At 40.5% G+C, this 23,428-nt stretch overlaps 1 protein-coding gene across 1 annotated transcript; it reads left to right on the top strand.

The window, feature by feature from the left end:
• The first annotated feature begins 953 nt into the window (after nt 1–953).
• On the top strand, nt 954–21,778 carry wdr35 (WD repeat domain 35). The gene is given in 31 exon segments (XM_061696594.1): nt 954–1,032; nt 1,768–1,815; nt 1,907–2,024; nt 3,570–3,641; nt 3,748–3,840; nt 3,926–4,054; nt 4,226–4,359; nt 5,509–5,674; nt 5,753–5,898; nt 6,125–6,145; nt 6,147–6,251; nt 6,593–6,778; nt 7,177–7,212; nt 7,316–7,376; nt 8,307–8,451; nt 8,748–8,817; nt 8,993–9,046; nt 10,214–10,320; nt 10,423–10,642; nt 11,109–11,189; nt 11,372–11,508; nt 11,645–11,848; nt 11,948–12,094; nt 12,940–13,072; nt 15,906–16,016; nt 16,366–16,530; nt 19,150–19,221; nt 19,223–19,291; nt 19,418–19,574; nt 20,497–20,737; nt 21,595–21,778. Coding segments are annotated over 30 exon segments (3,555 nt in total). The 5' UTR covers nt 954–1,032; nt 1,768–1,791; the 3' UTR covers nt 21,746–21,778.
• The last annotated feature ends 1,650 nt before the right edge of the window (nt 21,779–23,428 follow it).

The raw sequence follows: 23,428 nt of genomic DNA, 5'->3' as shown, positions 1-23,428 counted from the left end.
AGACTTGAGTTTTGTTTTGTATATGGCTGGTATAGTAAAGATACATTTGAAAGACAAAGCTTGAACATTTACTTAACATCAGCTCTTTTCATGTAACCTATTCAACGAGAAGTGTCTTAGTAAACTGTAACGCTCAAACTAACTGTAACCCTCAAACTATGTGCTCAATGTACTGTATTTTCTGCTTTTGTGACATAGGAGGGTTTGATTGCGAAGATATTTTGTATTGATTCTGTGTAAACTGATGCCATATATAAGCAATATCTTAGTGACTTTCTATTTTCTGTTGGATGTTATTGGTGCTTGCTGAATAAATATTCTGAAACAATTGAACGTAGCCCATATATTTCTTGCATTGTGACATCTTGCCATGTCAATTTGGTTGAAAATAGAGAGATGATATGACATCTCAGACTAAGGCAGTGTAGTGACAGTACAGGTAGATTTAGCCAAGAATACTATTCATCTAGGAAATAGTATTAGTTTATGTTTTATTAAATGTAATAGAGCACGGGTACGAAACGACTGATGTAAGGTAGGGGGGCCACAAAATATCGTCCCGTAGGCCTCATTTGGCCCCCGGGTTGTGAGTTTGAGACCACTGTAATAGCGCAAGTTAATCTGCAAAATTTCAGATGGTCCACTCCAAAACCCCCCAAAGTCCATGTTGCATCATCTGGACAATCTCTGAAGATCTGAATCATCCATCCATCCGTTTTCTACCGCTTATCGCGGGGGCAGTAGTTTTTTTTCTTTTCTCATTTCTTGTGTATTAGTACTGAAATTATTAACAGCCACAGACATACAAAAAATAGCTTTACACTATCAAAAAAAAAAGAAATGTATAATTGAGGTCCAAAAATCAGAGCAACTGCTGTGTCAATATTTTTGTGAAAACTACAAGTACCAGCAACGTTCAAAACAAGAAAAACTACAACTACCAGAAATCCACCGCACAGTGTACAGTTGCCACGGGCGACTGTAAGAAGCTACATGCTCCATGCTACATCCTGCGTAAAACGCGACGAAACAGTTGAGTTGGAACTGTTTTATAATACATGAGCGATAACGTCACGGATGTTATTTTTAACGCTGGACGGATTGTGTCGTTTTGTGCGGAGTAGACGCTCTTTTTGTCGTGCTAGCTTAGCTAGCAAAGTAACCGCTAACGTTCCACGACGGAGGCCATGATATGAGAGGAATAAGCCAGCATTTCTTAACTACCTCCATTTAAACGTAACTTTCTGTGGTCTTCTTTCCGAGTGAATGGCGAACTGGCAATGTCAGTGCTGTCTCGTTGTTTTGCTAAAAAAGCGAATTATTTTGGTCACGACTTACACCGACCAGCCATCACATTATTGAACACTTGTACATGCAATGGTATGCAACATTTTGCTTTTACTTACACGCGGGTAGAAAAATATTAGGAACAACACGCAGTATGATGCAGGACAGTACAGTTTTAGACCAATGCACAAACTACAGCGACAAAAAAACTAACAAACATCTTGTTCAAAGAATACCGCTATTTAATTGTTATTCAAAACTGAACATTATTACTTTTGTAATACGGCTCTTGTATTGGATGTCATTATATTGACCAAGTGGCCATAAACTTGTGGCTGGTCAGTGTACTGCAGTAGACTAATAGTATAGTAGTCACCAGACCAAGCTCTCATACTTATGGTCTATTTGATTTGCTGTGCATTCTTCTCATTTAGTTTACATCCATGCTTATGTTTTTCTTTTGTTGGCTGCCACACCTAGATTTAAAGAGGCCTGAAGGATACCATGTTTATCTACCTCAGCAAGAAGGTGAAGCGCCCTCGCCCTACTAAATGAACCTCATACGGACAGATGAAAGAATAAAAGCACAGACTCATGTAACTGTTATCTTGCCTTTTAGATTGCTATCCCCAACGGTATTCACTTGAAATGTGTCTCTTGGAACAAAGACCAGGGCTTCATTGCCTGTGGAGGTGATGACGGCCTCTTAAAAGTGCTCAAACTTGAAACTCAGACAGGTATGTTCGCGGTGTGTATCGAACAATTTGCAATCCATTTTTCAGACCCTTTTTGGATTTGCCCGGTAGAGCTTGACACATTGATGATTTTCACATTTTATTAGTGCCAGCATGTCATACCTCCCAGAGATAAGTGTTGTTTTGTGGCCACTCCTGTCAGACTTTACAAATAGCAGAGTATGGGCCGCAATTTGTCACTACACTCTCCTCACCACCAACCTCAACAAACATCTATCTCCAGATTTAATGGCTGTTTTTAATCTGTCGCTATGTGAAACGTTTGTCACATTATCTTGGAGGGGAAAAAAAAGAGATGTTTTCATTACATATTTTTATTTTAGCCAGCATAGTGGCCAAGTAGTCAGGATGTCTGCCTCACAGTTTAGAAGTTTGGGGTTCAAATCTCAGCTGCGGCCTTCCTTCATGCTTGACTTGCTTTTCTCCTTGTACTCCGGTTTCCTCCCACATTACAAAAACATGCATATTTGGTTAATTAAAGACATTAAAACGTCCATAGCGGTGAATGTGAATCGTTATTTGTTTATATGTGCCCTGCGATTGGCTGGCAATCAGTTCTGGGTGTACTCCGCCTCTGGCTCAAAGTCAGATGGGATAGGCTCCCACTCACCCGCGACCCTAATTAGAAGAAGCGTTATAGACAATGGATGGATCGAAAAGTTTATTTTTATTGGAATTGTTTCCAACAATCTGTGCTGTGTGCTGTTTCCCCCTGCACTCCTGTCAAACATGAATTTTCCCTCTGGGAATCATCCATCCATCCATTTTCTGAGCCGCTTCTCCTCACTAGGGTCGCGGGCGTGCTGAAGCCTATCCCAGCTGTCATCGGGCAGGAGGCGGGGTACACCCTGAACTGGTTGCCAGCCAATCGCAGGGCACATAGAAACAAACAACCATTTCACTCACAGTCATGCCTACGGGCAATTTAGAGTCTCCAATTAATGCATGTTTTTGGGATGTGGGAGGAAACCGGAGTGCCCGGAGAAAACCCACGCAGGCACGGGGAGAACATGCAAACTCCACACAGGGGGGGCCGGGGATTGAACCCGGGTCCTCAGAACTGTGAGGCTGACGCTCTAACCAGTCGTCCACCGTGCCGCCCTCTGGGAATCAGTAAAGGATTATCTTGCCTTATCTTGCTTGCCTTGTCTTGTCACAAGGACACCTTTCATTAGTGGCAGCCAGACAGCAAAGTCACTTTGTTCAGTTTTTTTGTTCACTTGCACATTGCAAATCAACATTTAACGTGTTTAAATTAGTTTTAAGACTGTTACGTAAGATCCATGTGATTGAGATTTTAGATTTTACAAAACAATAGTTCACACAGTGTGTACGAAATCTTTTAAAACTCACCAAAAGCCTTTCGGTGCTTTCCGGGTACGTCTGTGTCAGTCCCTGTAAGTAGAAGTGGTACCACCTTGTCCACTCCAAGTTGGAGAAACAATAGAGAGACTCAGTTAAGAAATTCTTAATTTCAAAGTATTGATGCTGAATCGGCTCCCTTTTACTCTTTTCTTTTCTCAACAGATGACGCCAAACTTAAAGGACTTGCCGCACCCAGTAATTTGTCTATGAACCAGACATTGGGGGGACACAGTGGTGAGTCAACATTTGATGACGCATTTGTCAATAAGGAAAAGAAAGATCAGATAGTGGTATGCGAGTGGGAAACAATCACACCTTATAAATACTGCTACATTTTCAGGTGCGGTACAAGTAGTTACATGGAATGAACAGTATGAAAAACTAACAACCAGCGACCAGAATGGACTCATCATCGTATGGATGCTCTACAAAGGTGCTTGCACCCTCTTTTTATGAACTCCTTTTTGTGATGTAATGAAAATCATGTTGCTATTAATGTTTTACTTTCTTTTTCAAAGGTGCATGGTACGAGGAAATGATCAATAATAGGAACAAGTCGGTGGTGAGAAGCATGAGTTGGAATGCTGATGGTCAAAGGATCTGTATTGTGTATGAAGATGGGGCAGTCATTGTTGGATCTGTAGATGGTAAATAATTAGATAATTAAAATTGAACTCACCAGGATCTTAACAGTTTTCCAGCCAGATGCAGCATAAAATCTGTTTGTCACTTGATAGGGATTGCTTTGTTCACATGCTCGTGTCTTACTGTGTGCGTGCGTCTCAAATGAGTTTGAATAAAGACCTTGTTTTTTGTAGGTAACCGGATTTGGGGAAAGGAGCTGAAGGGAAATCAGCTTGCACATGTGGCATGGTCTCCAGACAGCAAGATCCTGCTCTTCGGCATGGCCAACGGGGAAGTGCAAATCTTTGATAATCATGGCAATTTCATAGTGAGTATACAAGCACAACATACAACTTGAATGAACAAAGGTAAATAGAAGCAAAGCAGGAAGACACAGTCAAAAGACTCTCAGATTGTAAGGTTTGTCAGTATATAAGTAGATGCACTGCAGCGCAGCCACACATCATCATTGTGGAACGATTGTGGAAGTCTCACACGGCCTTGTGAATCCATCTTACGAGTTAACACGAGAGGAAGAATAAATATTAAGGCCGAACAACATATTGCATTACTGCATTGAAGTCGATTTTTTTTGTTGTTGATATTGAAGTCTTTATCACACACTGTTGTAAAATTGTGGTGAACCAGCTGAAAAAAAAAAAAAAAAAAAAACAATTCTAGTCAATGTCTCAATTTGTTAAGTATAGTTGAGGTAGATTTAGTTGGTTGGTTTGAAAATAATTCTGCTATACCTGTATGAATTGTAATTACTGTAAAATGGTGTCCTACTTATTTTAGGAATTATGTATATTCAGTACATTAGCATTACATTCGTACAATATTAGGTACGATGATTACATTTTTTGAAACTGTACTTCAAAAACTAAACACATTAGCAATGTGACAAGATTGCCCAAAAATGACAGTTTGTCAAAATGGTCTGGTTGGAACGACCACTTCAACCTTAGTACAATGCATTGAAAATTTACTTGCATCAGGAAACATTGCCTTTTTGTGTATGTTTTTGTTTGATATCACCTTTAGTAAATCTAGTCAAATTACAGTAAAACAGTATAACGTAATTATTTCTCATATGTACGGGCTGAAATTAGGGGAGGTCAACGTGTCAAAATAACTGCGAAGTTTCAAATGGCGTCACTTGCCCTAAAAGCTGGATAAATAATGCAAATAGAAAATTATTCATGAGAACAATAGTGTGGGCATAATAGTGTAGAATAGGTAATGTACGTACTTTAGGTAATAATCTTGTTTTGTTATGGAGGATATTAGAGACATTTGAAGTTCTCATTGCATGTTTTTTTTTTTTTTTTCTTTTTTAAGAAATTTCCACAAAGATGACAGCCCCTTGTTACATTGCTAATCACATTTTAGTCTGGTTGCGAAAAACATTCTCCTCTAATTCCAAGTGTGCTTTTACCAACATGTAATCTTCAATGTCATTTGGATTGTTTTTCAGATGAAATTGACCATCAGTTGTCTGACTAATGTGACAGGAGCCGTCAGGATAGCAGGTATCCACTGGTACTCAGGAACAGGTGGCTACGTAGAACCCGACTGCCCGTGTCTCGCTATGTGTTTTCAAAATGGAAGATGTCAGATTATGCGCTATGAGACTGATGAAAGTAAACACAAAGACTGCAGCTCTTTTCCCAGTTTAATATCACTTGTGACAATGAGCTATGCTACATTTCTTTGTGCAGACCCAGTGTGTATTGACACCATGATGAATGTGGTCAGTATTCAGTGGAACCATTGTGGTAGTGTGCTGGCGATGGCCGGTTCCCTCAGAGCTTTGAACTCAGACGTAGAAATCAATGTGGTGCAGTTTTATACACCATTTGGAGAGGTAAGTGGGACATTTTATTTCCTTAAGATTTGGCTTGATACACAATCACTATGTAGGTTCACAGTTGTTTATAATGTCCAGAATAAGAATAAGTTGTACATTTGACATTACTGTATAGAATTAATGTGAGTGGGTCGTTTCATTTTCTACTTTTTTTAGTGGCTTAATATCTCAATGTTGAATTAAAAATCCCATTGGACATTGATTGCTGCATCACTTTACACAGCACCTGAGAACCTTGAAAGTCCCCTGGGAAACAGATGACAGGAGTTGCTTGGGAAGGAGGCGGCCTGCGGATCAGCCTGGCTGTCGATTCCTACATCTATTTTGCTAATATCAGACCAGATTACAAGGTAAACGACAGCACTTTAAACTAAACGATTTGGATGTTCCTTTTTCGTAGAAATAATGTCGAAAGACTTTGGCTCAAGATTACTGTCATATCACTAAATATGTTTTTTCCTCCTGTCTGGCAAAATCCTTTTCCAAATTGCTTTGCGGATGGATTTTATGATTCAAGGTAATGGCGAAGGCTGGCATTTATAGTAAAATGGCCTTTGATACACATTGCAGTTTAAAAAAAATAAATACAGAAAAAAAACACTTGCATCTGGGTTGAGGCTTTCGAGAATGTTCAGCAATCTCAAACTAAAGGTGAAACTTAGTGCCTGTTTTGTTTTTGTTTTTTTACCAGTGGGGATTCTGTTGCAGTACAGTAGTATATGCCTTCACAAAGCCAGAGCGTCAAGATTACTGTGTGATCTTCTGGGACACTAAAAACAACGAAACATTTGTCAAGTATGTCCAGAGCCTCATGTCCATCACCACGTCAGGGGACTTCTGCACCCTGGCAAGCAAGGCTGAAGACACCCAGACTCAGGTACAGCCTAATTTACATTCTGTGGTCCAAAATAAACAATGATAATTCCTCAAGCAGTTTTGTTGTCATTTATGACAGCTTTGTCTCTACGTAACTCATCATAGTAGATGTATTGAAACATGGTACAGCAGCCTTAACATAAATGAGTGCACACCCCCTTGGAAATGTAAACTTGTCATTGATTTCTCAATAAATACATCAATCGTCAGAATTTTCATAATGAGTACACTCAGTTACATTCAATGGCCCACATTTGTTGTAGTATTTGGTTGCATAGAATTCCACAGAAAATGTTGATTCTGAAAGTAAAGGTTGTCTCGCTAATCTGTTGGGGTGTACCAATTTATGTTGAGCACTGTATATTCTTAAGCAGCTTTTACTTATTCTTTGGCACACAGGAAAACGCTGAGTCAGAGTCTGGCAGTCGTGCAAAGGTAATGTCACGTTACTTAAAAGCACAGTATATCTTAAATACAGAATACATGTGCAGCATAAGAATCCTGAAAATAACCTGTAACAACCATTCATATTTTTCAGTTTGTCCTGATTCTGTGCAACTCAATTGGGACTCCTTTAGACTCTAAGTACATCGGCATATGTGAGTTCCAGTTTAGAATAAAATGTAACTGTATATTCATACATAATATTTGATCACAGTGTGTTTTGTAACTTGAAATTGATAAAAGACCAGGATGTTGATTAATGACTTCAAGTCAATGTTAGAGCTCGCACCTCGCATATAGAAAAACAGTGGCCGACGCGCTGTCTTCTGCCACCCACAGTCACAACTCTCACAGGCTCACAGCAGTCTGCGGCCAATAGACAGTGTGTAGTGGGCGCCTTTAGACACTCCAAATATTCAACATACCGTATCTGCATGGCACAACTGAGTGTTTGCGGATGATCCCAAGCCAAGATGGTTCAAAGTCTGCAGATTTGAAAGACTGTCGTCTAAAATAGGCTCCCAGCTTAACATGAGAATCCGGTCAACTGTCCGAGGCATCTCCTTTGTCTGGCTTTGTGTGTGTGTGTGTGTTTGTGTGTGCGCGCGCGTTTATGTGTGCGTGTACATATACAGTGGGTACGGAAAGTATTCAGACCCCCTCTTTTTTATATTGCAGCCATTTGCTATAATCATTTAAGTTCATTTTTGTCCACATTAAAGTACACACGGCACCCCGTCTTGACAGACAGGTGTAGAACCATCTCAAGGATGATCAGAAGAAATGGACAGCACCCGAGTTAAATATGAGTGTCACAGCAAATGGTCTGACTACTTATGGCTGTGTGATATTTCAGTTTTTCTTTTTTAATAAATCAGCAAATAGTTCATTAATTAAGTTTTTTTTTCTGTCAATATGGGGTGCTGGGTGTACATTAATGAGGAAAAAAATGAACTTAAATGATTTTAACAAATGGCTGCAATATAATAAAGAGTGAAAAATTTAAGGGGGTCTGAAAACTTTCCGTACCCACTGTCGTCCACCAAATAAAACTGCCTACTTATCCTAATTATCGCCTTGGTTAGGTCCATTGTTTGTCACCATGACCAGGACGCATGTGATTGCTGCATCGAAAGAGGCTTTCTACTTATGGCAGTACAGAGTGGCGAATAAATTAACTGCCTTGGAGATCAACCAAGTAACCAGAACTAAGAAAGAGGGAAGGGAAAGGTGAGTTTTATTTATTATTATTTTTGTTTGTGTTGCATCACAGTCGAGATGTAGCTTTACAGGATGGCATAAAGTTTACCCAGGATGCTCATGCCAAGACTGACAGTACACCCCAAGCTAGTCATGGAAAGTTACAGGGAGGCAAGATAACCACACATCTAGAGCCTAGGAGTCAGTGTCTGCAATCTGAATAGAATTCATTCATCTACATCCACTGCCACAGAGACTCCAGACAGCCCGGCTAAAAGTCACCTCAGTGTAACTGTCTGATTTGCTCTAACTTCCTGTCTTTGTAGGGTCTATCACATTGACAGCAGTCCAACTGGAGTCAATGACAATGGAGAGGACTTTGCAAAAGCCTTCACAGTAAGTGGCATTGGGCCGCAATCATTACTAAACCATTATTCTTTGAACTAAAGGTCTCCGTTTTGTCATATTCATGCACTGAATATAAAGCTCCGTTTATAATATTCATGCACTTAAATATGAAGGATTTGTCAATATATGCAACAAAAATGCTAATTTGTCTTTTCTTTTAAAGGCAACAAGAGATCCCATCTGTTGTATTACAGCAACAGATAAGACACTGATTGTGGTAGGTACATCTCTGCTTTTGATACAATTGATGCAAATAACTAAAACATACAATACTCACAAAACGTTAGGGGTATAATTTCGGGATGAACCTAAAATGCACTTTAACCTATACCTATGGACAACTTACTGTTATCTGACAAGGAGCTGAATGACAAAATTCACAATGGGTGTGTGATCCATGAGTCGATTTCCTGATTCGATTAGATTTGGTATTTCAGCAGTCCTCTTTATCATACTGTTCACCTTTTGACATCACAAGACCAAGACAGCACCTGACAATTGATTAACAGTACCTTGCCATTGCAAGGCTTTCAAACAGGATGTCCCCAGAGGGAATGGGCCACTGAGTTTGGAATGTAACATTGTGTCATCAGTAGGTTACAAGAGAACTACAGAGACACTGGAAGGGTCACAGAAAGGCATAGAAGTGGACGCCCTTGGAAATTTTCAACACATAAATTTACTATTCCGCTCCGAGTGGGAGACCAGCAAGTTGTGCAAAAAGTACTGAAACATTGAACTGTTAGACATGTCAAAGTTTAGTGAAGGTAAAATTAAAGGTCCCATATTTTGGCTATTGAGACCTCCATAGAGTGACTCTCTAACATGGACTTAGTATAAAAGTGTCAATTTCATTCAAAAAACACCTTGGTTTTGTCATATCAGTGTCCAGAAAAGGCCCCTCCGACAGCTGCTTGCGTTTGACCCAGTTTTGTATCCGCTTTGTCCATATTTGGCTCAGACCGCCCCTTTCCTCTGAATGGTTTCCTCCGTGTAAGCGGCCCACTTTTGAGAGCACACGTGTTTGTCATGTTGACAGCGCTGGCTCGGGAGCGGAAGGGGAAGGCGGAAATCTTCGCTAGTGACGTAGATAAGCTCGAGAAATTCAAATGACCTGACTTCAGGCTTCTCGGCAGAAAAACGTCTGGAACTTAGGAATGCGTCGACAATTTTATTTCATATTTCGGATGTTTACTGACGCACCATAGAGACAATATTACATCTCAAATACTAGAAGAAGCTGGTTTGGTCAAATATGTCCCCTTTAAGTTCACCTGGAAATGTTATAGTGCATTTTAGGCACGTCCTCAAATGTCACCTAAAAGTCAAATATCCCTAACTCTTTGTGAGTAGTGTCTATCAGTAATTTTTGTGTGTGTTCCAGGGCCGTGAATCGGGTGTTATCCACAGATATAGCCTGCCAAATGTCGTTCTCATCCAGAAATACATAATGAACAGAGCCCATCATCTCTCTTTAAACTGCAACTCCAGGTAAGCTCTGATTGTAGTTGCTTTGCATTTCTATAAATATGTAGACTGTGCATTAATGCACCTGTTTCATGGCTGAATGTTTGAATCATTTTTTCCCTTTAGTCGACTGGCCATTATTGACATCTCCGGCGTTCTCACGTTGCTGGACGTGGAGGTTCACGCATCGTCAGGTGACAACACTGGCAGTCAGGTGTCAATAGGGGATCCGTCAAAGTTTGAACGCAAGGATGTTTGGGACATGAAGTGGGCGGACGACAACCCTGATCTGTTTGCCATGATGGAAAAGACCAGAATGTATGTCTTCAGGAACCTAGACCCAGAGGTGAGTCAATTACTGCTTTCATCATCTTACGACCACTTCTAACGTTAACTGAAATTGAATATCGCAAATGCGTATAAACATGCTTAGATGTTTATACCTCTCAGTCTGCGAGTGTTGGGTCCGAGCTGTGAATGTTTAAAAAAACGTTCGTAGAGTTTTCGTTCCTTTTGAAAATCTTATACAGTGTTTGTCATTTTACAAAATTATATTAATAATATTGAGAACTCAGAGATCTTTTTTTCCATTATATTTACGTGCTACTCTTTCATTACTATCATTAACTTTCTTTGCTGATTGATTCAGATAATTTAGATGGTTCTATTGCCTCATAGTGAAGTGTGTGACATCCATTTTGACTCGAGTTTAGAGTTACCAAATGTGGTTCCCTGCCCTTTAAAGGGCTACTGTGTTGACTGAGTTCATGGTTAAGCGTGATATCTGTACTAAATGTCATTTGGGAGCACAGGAACCCATCCAAACATCAGGATATATCTGCAACTTTGAGGACCTTGAAATCAAATCTGTCCTGCTAGATGAAATCATGAAGGTAAAAACAATGTGAGCAATTGTTTTGCTCCTTAAATATCCTAAATCAGAAGTCTTAGAGAAGTAATTAAAGAAAACGTCTCACATTTTTGATTAACTATTAATGTAAGTGGTGCGAATTAAGAATATCTTAACTGAAAGACACTATCAGAGATGTTGAAGAGGTGACCTGGTGCTTTGCAGGACCCAGAGAGGCCAAATAAAGACAATCTCATCAACTTTGAAATCCGTTCCTTGAGAGACAGCCGTGCACTTATTGAAAAAGTGGGAATCACAGATGCTTCACAGTTCATTGAAGATAATCCCCACCCAAGACTCTGGTAAATATGTGTAATGATTTCCTTTGACATAAACTAAACATAAATGTTAAATGTTGTTGACTACACATTTGTAACATGCCTTTCAGAATTACTAATAGCCATGAAACATCTCTTCTGTCTATCATCGACATGCCAGGCGTTTGCTTGCTGAGGCGGCCCTCCAAAAACTGGACCTGAAGACTGCTGAGCAGGCATTTGTCCGCTGCAAAGACAACCAGGGCATAGAGTTTGTCAAGCGCCTGGGTAACCTGCAGAGTGAGCCCATGAAACAGGCAGAGGTGGCAGCGTACTTTAGCAGGTTTGAGGAAGCCGAGCGCATGTATTTGGACATGGACCGCAGGTACAGTATGTTTGGACTAATATTTGTTGCAGGAAGGCAGATATTTTTTTGCTTTGGCTTCTTGATCATATTGACTGAAGTGGTCATATAATTTTCCAGGGACCTTGCCATTAGCCTTCGGATGAAGTTGGGAGACTGGTTCAGGGTTCTCCAACTGCTTAAAACTGGCTCTGGGGACTGTGATGATGCTCTACTGGAGCAAGCCTACAATGCAATAGGGGACTACTTCGCCGACAGACAGAAGTGGTATTGGCAATTTTTATTTATTTATTTTTATTTTAGCTGATTACTTTCTTGTTATTACAGCCCAATTCCAATGAAGTTGGGACGTTGTGTTAAATGCAGAGGTGGTAAAAATACTCACACTCTGTCCTTAAGTTGAAGTACAGATACTGGTACAAGTAGATGTACTGATTCAACTTCTGTGCCTGTTAGTAAAAGTACAAAAATAAATAAAGTACAGACTCTAACATGTACTTAATTTGTTGTCCCATTGTCCCATGTCATTTCTATACAGTACCCATTTGATAACTTGACACAGACATTTAAAAAAAAAAACTAATAAAAGGAAAAAAAAGTCATGATACATGTTGTTAGAGAACTAGCTAGTGTTGGCTCGACTTTTTTTTAGACTGGCACGAGACGTAATGTATTCGCCACAAATTATTCTTGCAGCTGACAAAATCAAACAATTCTCTTAATAAAGGCCACGGATGGGGAAATATCTTGCTTCTCTAAATCTGTTCTTGTTGTCTTACATAGCTTGGTGGCACAGTCACCGTTTGTCTGCCCATTCACCCTGGCATCTCTCTTTGCACGTCTATATAAGTGTGGTTCTCTATGCGGTGTGCAACAAAAATATACAGTACATAATAATATATGCACACGCAAATTGAATTCCCCCTTGAGGGATCGTAACCTGTGTGATGAATATAAAAAAGGGTTGTGAAGTTACGTGAACACGAAAGCATTTCTAGTATTCCGAACAGGCATTATCACTTAGTACTGCATTATGAAGCAATCATGAATGCTTAGTAGTCACACAGTGCATGAGCAAGTTTTACATAAGCCTCGCTTCTTCTTCTTTGAAGGGTCAATGCAGTGCAGTACTACCTTCAGGGCCGCCACCAGGAGAAGTTGGCAGAATGCTACTACATGTTAGAGGATTATGATAACCTTGAGAAGTTGACAAATTCACTACCAGAAAACCATAAACTTCTGCCGGTAAAATAAATTTGAAAGACCTCTAGCTCTAAGCTAATTCCAGACTGCATTGCCTCTTAATATCTGGAGTGATAGCAACTGTGATACAGCGGCTGAAATAAGTATTTAACACCTCACCATTTTTTTCACTACACATTTCCAAAGGTGCTATTTACATGAAAATGTCACCAGATGTTGGGAACAACCCAAATAATCCATACATACAAAGAAAGTAGAACAAATTAGTTCTGAAATTAAGTTGTGTGTAATAATGTGAAATCACACAGGGAAAAAAGTATTGAACATGTAGAAGGGGAGGTGCAAAAAGGCATGGAAAGCCAAGACAACACCTAAAATCTCCCTGGGGAACACAATTTTTGTTGATCGGTTTGACAGCTATGTTTAACAAATTTCTATGTGTGGAATCCAAAATTTATCTCAGTTTTTCTCTATTATGTCAACTTACGCCAACTGGTATTAAATAATAAAGTAATAAATAAAGAATAAAGTAAATAAATAGTAAATAATAAAGTATTAAAATAATTCAATGATTAATACTTTGTACAAAAGCCCTGTTTGCAATGACAGCTTCAAGACACTTCCGGTATGGAGAAAGTCGTCGCATGCATTGATCTGGTGTGATTTTGGCCCATTCCTCCACACAAGCAGTCTTCAAATCTTCAAGGTTCGGTGGGCTTCTTTTATGGACCTTGAGTTTCTGATCTTTCCATGGATTTTCGATTGGATTCAGGGAAGGTGATTGGCTGGGCCATTCTAGCAGCTTTTTTTTTTTTTTTTCTTCCAAACCATTTGAGAGGCATTATGTTTTGGATCATTATCCTGATGAAATGTCCACCCTTGTTTCATTTTCATCATTCTCGTAGATGGCAGCAGATTTTTGTCAAAAAATGTCTCTGTGCATTTGCCCATTCATCCTTCCATCAATAATGTGAAGTTTACCAGTGCCGTTTGCTGAAAAGCAGCCCCACACCGTCATGTTCCCACCTCTGAACTTCACTGTTGGTACGGTGTTTTTAGGGTGATGTGCAGTGCCACTTCTCCTGCAAACGTGGTGTGCATTATGGCATCCAAACAGTTAAATTTTGCTCTCATCCGACCAGACTATATTCTCCCAGTATTTAACAGGCTTGCCCAAATGTTCAGCAAACTTTAAAGAAGCTTTGACGTGGCATGCATACAGGCCATGGTGGCAGAGTGCATTACTCACTGTTTTCCTTGTGACAACAGTACCTGCTAATTCCAGGTCTTTTTTTAAGCTCTCCACAGGTGGCCCTTGGCTCTTGGACAACTCTTCTGATTATTATTTGCACTCCTCTGTCACCTGATTGAGGCAAATTTGTTGTGATATGATTGGCTTTCCACTTACGTATTATGGCCCCAACCGTGCTCACTGGAACATTCAGAAGCTTAAATATCCACCTGTAACCAATGCCATCATTATGTTCTGCAACAATTACCATCATTTCTCATGTGTAAAGCACATTTTTTGCCTAAACAATTGTCAAAAATCAACAGTGCACATTATACATAGGTATAGGAGCAACTGGAAAAAACTCACATTTTATAAATGTATGCCCCCATCTAGAGGTTATGAAAAAGCTGTACATTTTCAAAAGTCAACTGTGCGCATTATACATAGGTATGGGGCGACTGGAAAAAACTTTCCCATTTTATAAATGTATGTCGCCATCTAGAGGTTATGGAAAAGCTGTACACTTCCATTCCAAAATTCCACCGCCACCTAGGTTATGAGAAAGGTGTACGCTTTCATTCTAATAGGCCACCGCCACCTAGTGGTTATAAAAAAGGTATAGCCTACACTTTCATTCCAATATGACAGGGGTACATATATGTACAATTGTGCTCATACGTTTACATACCCTGGCAGAATTTGAAATTTATTTACTTATTTTTATTTTTTTAAATACGACTGATGACTATACAACTATCATTAATTCCTTTATGGTTATTTTTTGTTTGATGATAATGCTTTTCTGAAATGCTTGACTGTTTAATTTGAATCCCATTAAATTAAAATTGACTGTGTTTCGCCTGGTTCTTCTGGTTTTCTTTAAAGAATTGTACCCATCTTACAAATTCTGTCTGGGTAATCAAACCTATGAGCACAACTGTGTTTTTTCTAATTTACTAAATAAAATTAGGTCTGTGAATTTAAAAATAAGAGCAAGTAAATCAAAAAAATGTATTACGTGTTCAAATAAAGTTCTTAACTTCAGAATAATTATTTGGGGAAAACAAACTAAAACATACAGATAATACTTTATGTTTCTATCATATGGGTAGAAGGAAAATCATGCATTGTGAAAATGCATTATACATAGGTAAAAGGGTTTTCCAGAATTTTGAGGTCAACTTTGGGGGTGCGTATTATACATCGGTGCACGTTATACACGGGAAATGATGGTAGTTTGCGATGGTCTTGAGACAGCTCTTTGCTCTTACCCATCACGAGACTTGACTAACACTTTGGCCATAAGACCTTTTTGTAGCCTATCAATTAGGACTGAACCAGCTGATATTCATTTGCACTAACAAGGGGCCGAATTGCTGTTTGATTATTGATAGATTTTGGGTTTTTTTTTTTTAGATTTGTTTTTTTGTTACATCATTTCACATTTTTATACACAACTTAATTTCTGATCTTATTTGTTGTACTTTCTTTGCATGTATGGATTACTTGGGACATCTGGTGAATATTTCACGTCAACAGCACCTTTTAGAAATATATTTAGTGAGAAAAATGGTGTCGTGTTATATACTTATTTCAGCCGATGTATCTCACATACTGACATTTCCCACATCTATGCTGTAGGAGATTGGCCAGATGTTTACCACTGTGGGCATGTGCGAACAGGCTGTGAATGCCTACTTTAAATGCAACCAGGCCAAGGCTGCCGTTGACACGTGTGTTCATCTGAACCAGGTGAGAGACGCCCACTGTGGCAACCTTGCTGACCTCCCGCCTATATCATCTTCATGAGTGATATTTAGCTTGGCCGTGTGAATACTGCCCTTGCACTTTGCTGCTACAATGCAAGTGTAGCATTTGACCGATGGTGTAGCTATAGATGGAATAGCATAAACTTGGATTTCAACAGTAAGTGCTGCAAATTTAAATGTGTAATCTTTGTTAATTATGTCAAATTTGCACTGTCGTTATTCAACTGTCAAGTCAGATCCCTCTTGCCATTCCTTCCCATTCCACTATCATGTGCTCTAAGATAATGTTGTCCTGTTTGCCTTACTTTTCTGTTTTTTTTTCTTTACGTCAGTGGAACAAAGCAGTGGAACTTGCCAGAAAACACAACATGAAGGAGATTAAACCTCTTCTGTCCAAATATGCTTCACATCTCCTTGAGAAGAACAAAATTCTAGAGGCAGTGGAATTGTATCAGAAGGCTCACTATTTTCTTGATGCAGCCAAACTCATGTTTAAGGTACATCACTTGTACTACCTGTATTTGTGGACTATGTGCATGTATAATTGCTGGGAAAAAGCATTTGCTCCCTTCCAGAGTCCGGACTTGAATACAGATATGTGCCAAAAAAGTTGAATATCGAGGGAAAGTCCATTTATTTGAAGAATTTGTTTCAAAAAGTGAAACTTGTATGTTACATGAGTTCACCAAACACAAAGTGAAATATTTCAAGCCTTTATTTGTTTCAATTTTGATGATTATAGCAGAAAGGAAAAAACAAAAAAACTATGCAGTATTTTACAAAATTTTAATACTTCATGTGACCACCAAAAAATAATTTTAAACACAGAAATGTTGGCCTTCTGAAAAATGTATTAAAGTAATATGCCCTCAGTACTTTGTTGGGCCTCCTTTTGCATTAATTAAAGCATCAAGGCGGTGTGGCATGGAGGTGGTCGCCCTTTGGCACAGTTCAGGTATTATTGTAGCCCAAGTTGCTTTGATAACGGCCTTCAGATCGTCAACTTTTCGGGGTTTCTGTTCCCTCATCTTCCTCTTGACAATACCCCATAAATCTTCAATGGTGTTCAAGTCAGGCGAGTTTGCTGGCCAATCAAGTACGGTTACTCCATGGCTATTAAACCAGCTGTTGGTAGTTTTGGCTTTGTGGGTAGATGCCAAATCCTGCTAGAAAACAAAATGATTGTCTCCAAAAAGACAGGAGTCAGCGGGAAGCATGAAGTGCTTTAACATTTCCTGGTAGACAGCGGTGTTGACTGTGGACCCACACCAGCAAATGACATGGTTCCCCAAACCATTACTGTGGAAACTTCACACTGGACTTGAAGCAGCTTGACTTTTGTGCTCCAGTTTTCCTCCACACTCTGGCACCTAGATTTCCAAACGAAATGCAAAATTTACTTTGATCTGAAAAGAGGACTTGGGACTTTTTCTCCTTAGCCTAGCACAGACACTTCTGGCATTTTATTTTTTTGGTTCAGGGGTGGCTTGACATGGAACTCTACAGCTGTAGCTCATGTCATGCAGACGTCTGCATGTGGTGATTCTTGATGCACTGACACCAGCCTCAGTCCACTCCTTATGAACTTCCCCAGATTTCTGAATCGCCGTTGCTTGACGATCCTCTCAAGGCTGCGGTCATCTCTGTCACCTTTTCCGGCGACATTTCCCCCTTCCTCTTAACACTCTGTTAATGTATTTTGATACAGCGCTCTGTGAGCATCCAGCTTCTTTTGCAATTTCTTGTTTAGACCTTTTTTTCCCTTATGGAGGGTGTCAATGTTGGTTTTCTGCAGAACCGTCAAGTCAGCAGTCTTCCCCATGATTCTGAAGCCAACTAAGCCAGACTGAGACAATTGAAAGGCTGAGGAAAACCTCTGCAGGTGTTTTGCTGACAAGATTGTGACACAGGGAGCCTACAATGTTGAACTTTGTCATAATAATTCTAATTTTGGGAAATACTGGATTTGTTTATTTTTTTCATCTTTCTGCCATAATCTGAAAAATTTAAACAAATGAAGGCTTGAAATATTTCACTTTGTGTGTGGAGAGCTTATATAACATTCTTGCACAGGGACTGAAAAGACTCACCAACAGTTATTGGAAACACTTCATTTCTTTTATTGCTGCCAAGGATGGCAAAACCTGTTATTATGTTCAGGCGGCGATTTACTTTTACAAATAGGGTTAGATTTTGAGGTTTTGAGATAGGTTCCCTTTAATCCAAAATATCATCATTTAGAAACTGCACTCTGAATTAAAATTGGCTTGATTATCCGAAACCCTGATTAATAAGCAGAAATCATCCATCCATCCATTTTCTTTAGCGCTTCTCCTCACAGGGTCGCAGGCTTCTGGAGCCTATCCCAGCTATCATCGGGCAGGAGGCGGGGTACCCCCATGAACCGGTCGGCAGCCAATCGCAGGGCACATAGCAACAAACAAGCATTCGCGCTCACATTCACACCTACGGGCAATTTAGAGTTTTCAATCAACGTACCACGCATGTTTTTGGGATGTGGGAGCAAACCGGAGTGCCCGGAGAAAACCCACCCAGGCACGGGGAGAACATGCAAATTCCACACAGACGGGGCCGGGATTCGAACCCCGGTCCCCAGAACTGGGAGGAAGATGTGCTAACCAGTCGTTCACCGTGCCGGCAAGCAGAAATCAAGAAGGGGCCAAATAGTTTTTTTCACGGCACTGTACGTCCATCCATTTTCTACAGCGCTTTTCCTCATTAGGGTCGCAGATGAGCTGGAGTCTATCCCAGCTGACTTTGGGCAGGAGGCATGGGACGCCCTGAACTGGTCACCAGCCAATTGCAGGGCATATATAAACAAGCAACCGTTCACACCCACATTTACACCTCTGGACATTTTGGAGTCTTCAATTAACCCGCTATGCAGGTTTTGGGGATGTGGGAGAATGCCAGAGTACCTGGACAAAAACCCACACAAGCACACGGAGACAATGCAAATGGCAGAGACAAAAATTCAAACCCTGAACCTCAGAACACGGCAGCAGACATGCTGAACAACCCGAAAAAACGGAAGATGCCTAGTGGGATTGATTGTGGCTGTCTCTCAATCAAGCATTTGCGGGGTTCGTTCCCAGATAGCAGATGAGGAGGCCAAGAAAAGGACACGACCGCTGCGGGTGAAGAAGCTGTATGTGCTGGCTGCTCGGCCTCGTAGAAAACCATCACGAGCAGAAGAAGACGTTGCAACAGAGTAAAGCTAAAGGGAAGAAGTCAGAGGTTAGTCAGGATAAATCCACAAAATACACTCACGCTCTTGGTCCCTTTATTGTGTTGTTTTAATTTTTCATTATTTCAAAACCACGGAAAAACGTGGTCCCGCCTTTTCTCATCCCTTATTATTAGGCAACATTTGCACTTGCTGAACTCCTCGAGGAAGACACAACCTCTGCAGACAGTCGTGTTCCGGACAACCCGTGGCGAGGAGCGGAGGCGTATCACTTCTTCCTGCTCGCTCAAAGGCAGCTGTATGAAGGCTACACGGAGAACGCCATGCACACAGGTAAACAACCCCGGCGACCGTTTGTCAAAACACGATATCAGGGATGTCCAAACATTTTCCACTCTGGCCCACATGCAGAAAAATGGAAGGGCGAGGGTGGCCCACTACACTTTGTGTTTATAAATATGCTAAAAGCATTTCAACGGGCCATTGATCAACGTATGCAAACCGGTTCATCATAATTAAAGTCTAATTCTAAGTGTTATCGGTGACAGAGCAAAAGTATTGGTGTTATATCTAATTTGTTTTTATTTTTGTTAAAAAATTTGTTTGATATTTTGTAGCACTTGCATTTAAAGGCTTTTTGAAATTTTAAACCAAAAAAATGACTTTTCATTTAGAAATATTTTAAAATAACATTCCAATTTATTTAAAATTTTCATTCAACTACAAAAAAATCTAAATAAAAAAAGTGTGATATCGTCTCATGTTCAACTTTTTTTGGACATTTTTGTTTTAAAATGTGTGCTCTTTTTCAACATTTGAATTTGCTATGAACTTTTTGATGCAGGCTGTATTTAATTTTCTTATGAGGACATGTGGCAGGCCCACAATAAAAGTACAACTTTGAACACATACGACTTGTTCACACCACAGCCGAAATTGGCTTGTATATGCTTCGTATACAGTACACTGAAAGAGTATCGGCTATTCGTCGCGTCAACTCGTCAAATACACTATCCGAGGAAATGTGGTAGAGGAGTTCTTTTGTTATAGCTTTCTGTAACTGAAATGAATATTTTTGAAATGGAATCTTATCTCAAGTTCTTTTAAGTAAGACCCTGAATTTGTTTGTCTCTATCAAGTCACTTGACACGGAGATGAACCACATGGATCTGCATCTTTTTGGATAAAACAAACTAAACTCAAGTTTAACAATAAACACAAAGCAACATACTTACTGTTTGCACCACATTTAAAGCCCTTCATCTTCGCGAATACGAGGACATCATCCCTGCAGTGGAGATCTACTCTCTCCTAGCCGTCTGCTCGTCGGCCAGCCGGGCCTTCGGCACGTGCTCGCAGGCCTTCATCAAGCTGGAGGCCCTGGAGAGTCTGGACGCGGAGCAGCGGCTGCTCTATGAGGACTTGGCCTTGGAGATCTTCACCAAGCACGTGCCAAAAGACAGCCGCACGCTGGAGCTAGACGCGGCATCAGAAGGGTGAGGAAAAACAAAGGTTCAAGTCAAACGTATTACACATAATCTTATGCCTGTGGAGAAAGGGCTGGCAGAAACCATCCATCCATCCATCCATCCATGTTTTGTACCGCTTCTCCTCACTAGGGTCACGGGCGTGCTGGAGCCTATCCCAGCTATCTTCGGGCGAGAGGCGGGGTACACCCTGAACTGGTGGCCGGCCAATCGCAGGGCACATATAAACAAACAACCGTTCGCACTCACATTGACACCTACGGGCAATTTAGAGTCTTCAATCAACCTACCGTGCCTGTTTTTGGGATGTGGGAGGAAACCGGAGTGCCCGGAGAAAACCCACGCAGGCACGGGGAGAACACGCAAACTCCACACAGGCGAGGCCAGGGATTTGAACCCATCGTCAGAACTGTGAGGCAGAAGTGCTCACCAGTAGACCACCGTTCCCCTTGTAGAAACCATCCAACTCTTATGCTAGTACAGTGGTAGCAACTTACGTTGGGGCACTTGTACGAGCGAGCGTCACTTGGGGCGGGGTGGGAGAAAATGCCCTCGCATATGGGCAAGGAGCACCACAGCCGCTGGTGTGCACTTTCAGCTGTTTATTGAATGGGACCAACACAAAACGAGAACATTCGCAAGGAGCAACTCCCAACTCCTGAGGGCTGTCACTAGGCCACGCCCCTTGAAGGCTCACATCCACCTACACAACTACTACAGTATGTACTGTAATCACACTTTCTAAAAACAATTGACTTCTTTACATTCTCGTGTTATTGTTTCTCACATGACATTGCAGCACTTTCTGTAATTGTATCATTTTCCATGAACTAACCACACCTTTTTCTCTCTCTCTCTCTTTGTAGGACGGCGGAAAGGTTACCCACCTGCATAGTGAGCGGTCTGCCCATCCAGGACTACCACTTGTGGATGTGCAGTGTGTGCAAGCACTGCGCTCAAAGCCACGAGATCAGCAAATATAACTATTGCCCGCTTTGTCACAGTAGTGTGGGCTGAAGGTGATTTCAGAACTTAAAAAAAAAAAGAAAATACATTTTCACCCGAGAAAGGAGCTTATATTTTGGTATTGCACTACACAAAGAAGCAATTTACATCGATGCAGGCTGAAGAGATTTGGAGTGAAAGGCTGTGCTGAGTTTGATCCAAGCGCTCGATTGTTTCTCTGCAGCCTTACAGACTGAATTTAATCCTATTTTACAAGTCTTTACATTGCACTTATCTGTATGTCACAGCGAATGTCTGAGCAGAAGGCATGTATAAAAGCATCGATGTGATATGAGATTTACATGCACGTGATCATGTTATCGCTCACAAGTAACCAATTCTTCCTTTGCAACCCGGAAGCCGAGTTTCTGTGTCCATTTTTTTTCCCTCTCTCCCACTCTGAGCTCAGCGAGTGGAACTGCAAAGAAGAAAAAAAGCAATTGGTAAGAAGACAACATGGCTTTTATTTATTATTTGATTTTTTTCCCCACCAGCATCGTATGTACTATCTTTTCAACAGGTTTATTTGATTTTATTCATTTTTGAAATTTTAGTACAAAATTAAACCTGTTTTTTTTTTTTTTTTTTTTTTTTTTTATAAATTATTGCAAGACAGGAATAACAATATCAATACGGTATTGCAATGCAAATATATGGTGTAATCAAAGCCATTTTGTTATTCACGTAATTCTGTTAAATACTTGAATGTAAAACGCTGAGGTAACTATTTTCTACAGGAAATAAAAATATTCGTTCATAAATAAATACCCCCAAAAAGCTCGTCTGTACTGTGTCCTGAACAGTGGAGCTGCTGTCATCATCCTTGTCCGCCATCTCCTGGCTTGAGATGGTCGTCAAGTTCACGTTGACGTTCATGTGGTAATTGAGGAATTCTAGCAGTTTCTTGTTTATTTTGATCGAGTTTGTGCGTCTGAGTGAAAATGTAAAGTTCATTGACTACTTTTATAAGGACCAAACGTCACTTGTTCGGCTTCAAGCTGGGTTCCGCTTGCACATGGCGGTGTTTCAAAAAGCTCCTTTAAATATTATGGCTCGAGAGTGCGAGATATTAAAACAATGTTGCATGTTTGTTGAGGTTCCTTCTACAGTTTTACAATGTAGAACTGCAATTGCCTCCTCATAGTTTAGCATACTTCATGCAGTCCCTCCTTAAACTAAATTGGTTAGCCGAAATCGGTTCGGTTTTGAGCAAGTTGATCCGCACAGTTTCTCTGCCCATAACTTTGACCAACTAGGCTACTTGAAGATCCAGAGCCACTTTTAAGTGATGTCTGACTGCTGGACTGTCATGCAGAAGGCGTGAGCCTGCCATTACGTCAAGAACAAAAGGTAAGCAGAGCTGCATTCAGTTGTGTTGAATGTCAAGGAACTATTTTGAAGTTAAGAGATGTTTCAGTCAGAAATAAATAAAGTGATTTACTGCCATCTTGTGGCGGGCTATTGGTAATTCGAACCCTTTATACTCTCGCATTCCGCAGGTATAAGACGCTGTCGTCGTTAACTCCACGGCTCGACCCATAGTCGTCATGGGAACGAAAGCTGGACTCACCATTGAGCGCACAGAATACGAGGTGGGATGTACAGCTGCTCATGAGACAGGGTCGCCCTCTCAAAAGGGGTTAAAATGAGCAAGACAAGAAATGGGGGCTGTGAAGTCTACTAATACATGATCCT

The sequence above is a fragment of the Phycodurus eques genome, chromosome 14, assembly GCF_024500275.1.
Source record: "Phycodurus eques isolate BA_2022a chromosome 14, UOR_Pequ_1.1, whole genome shotgun sequence".
In the NCBI taxonomy this organism is placed as follows: domain Eukaryota; kingdom Metazoa; phylum Chordata; class Actinopteri; order Syngnathiformes; family Syngnathidae; genus Phycodurus; species Phycodurus eques.
Note: the sequence above shows the minus strand (reverse complement) of the source record. Positions and strands in the feature narration are given on the sequence as shown.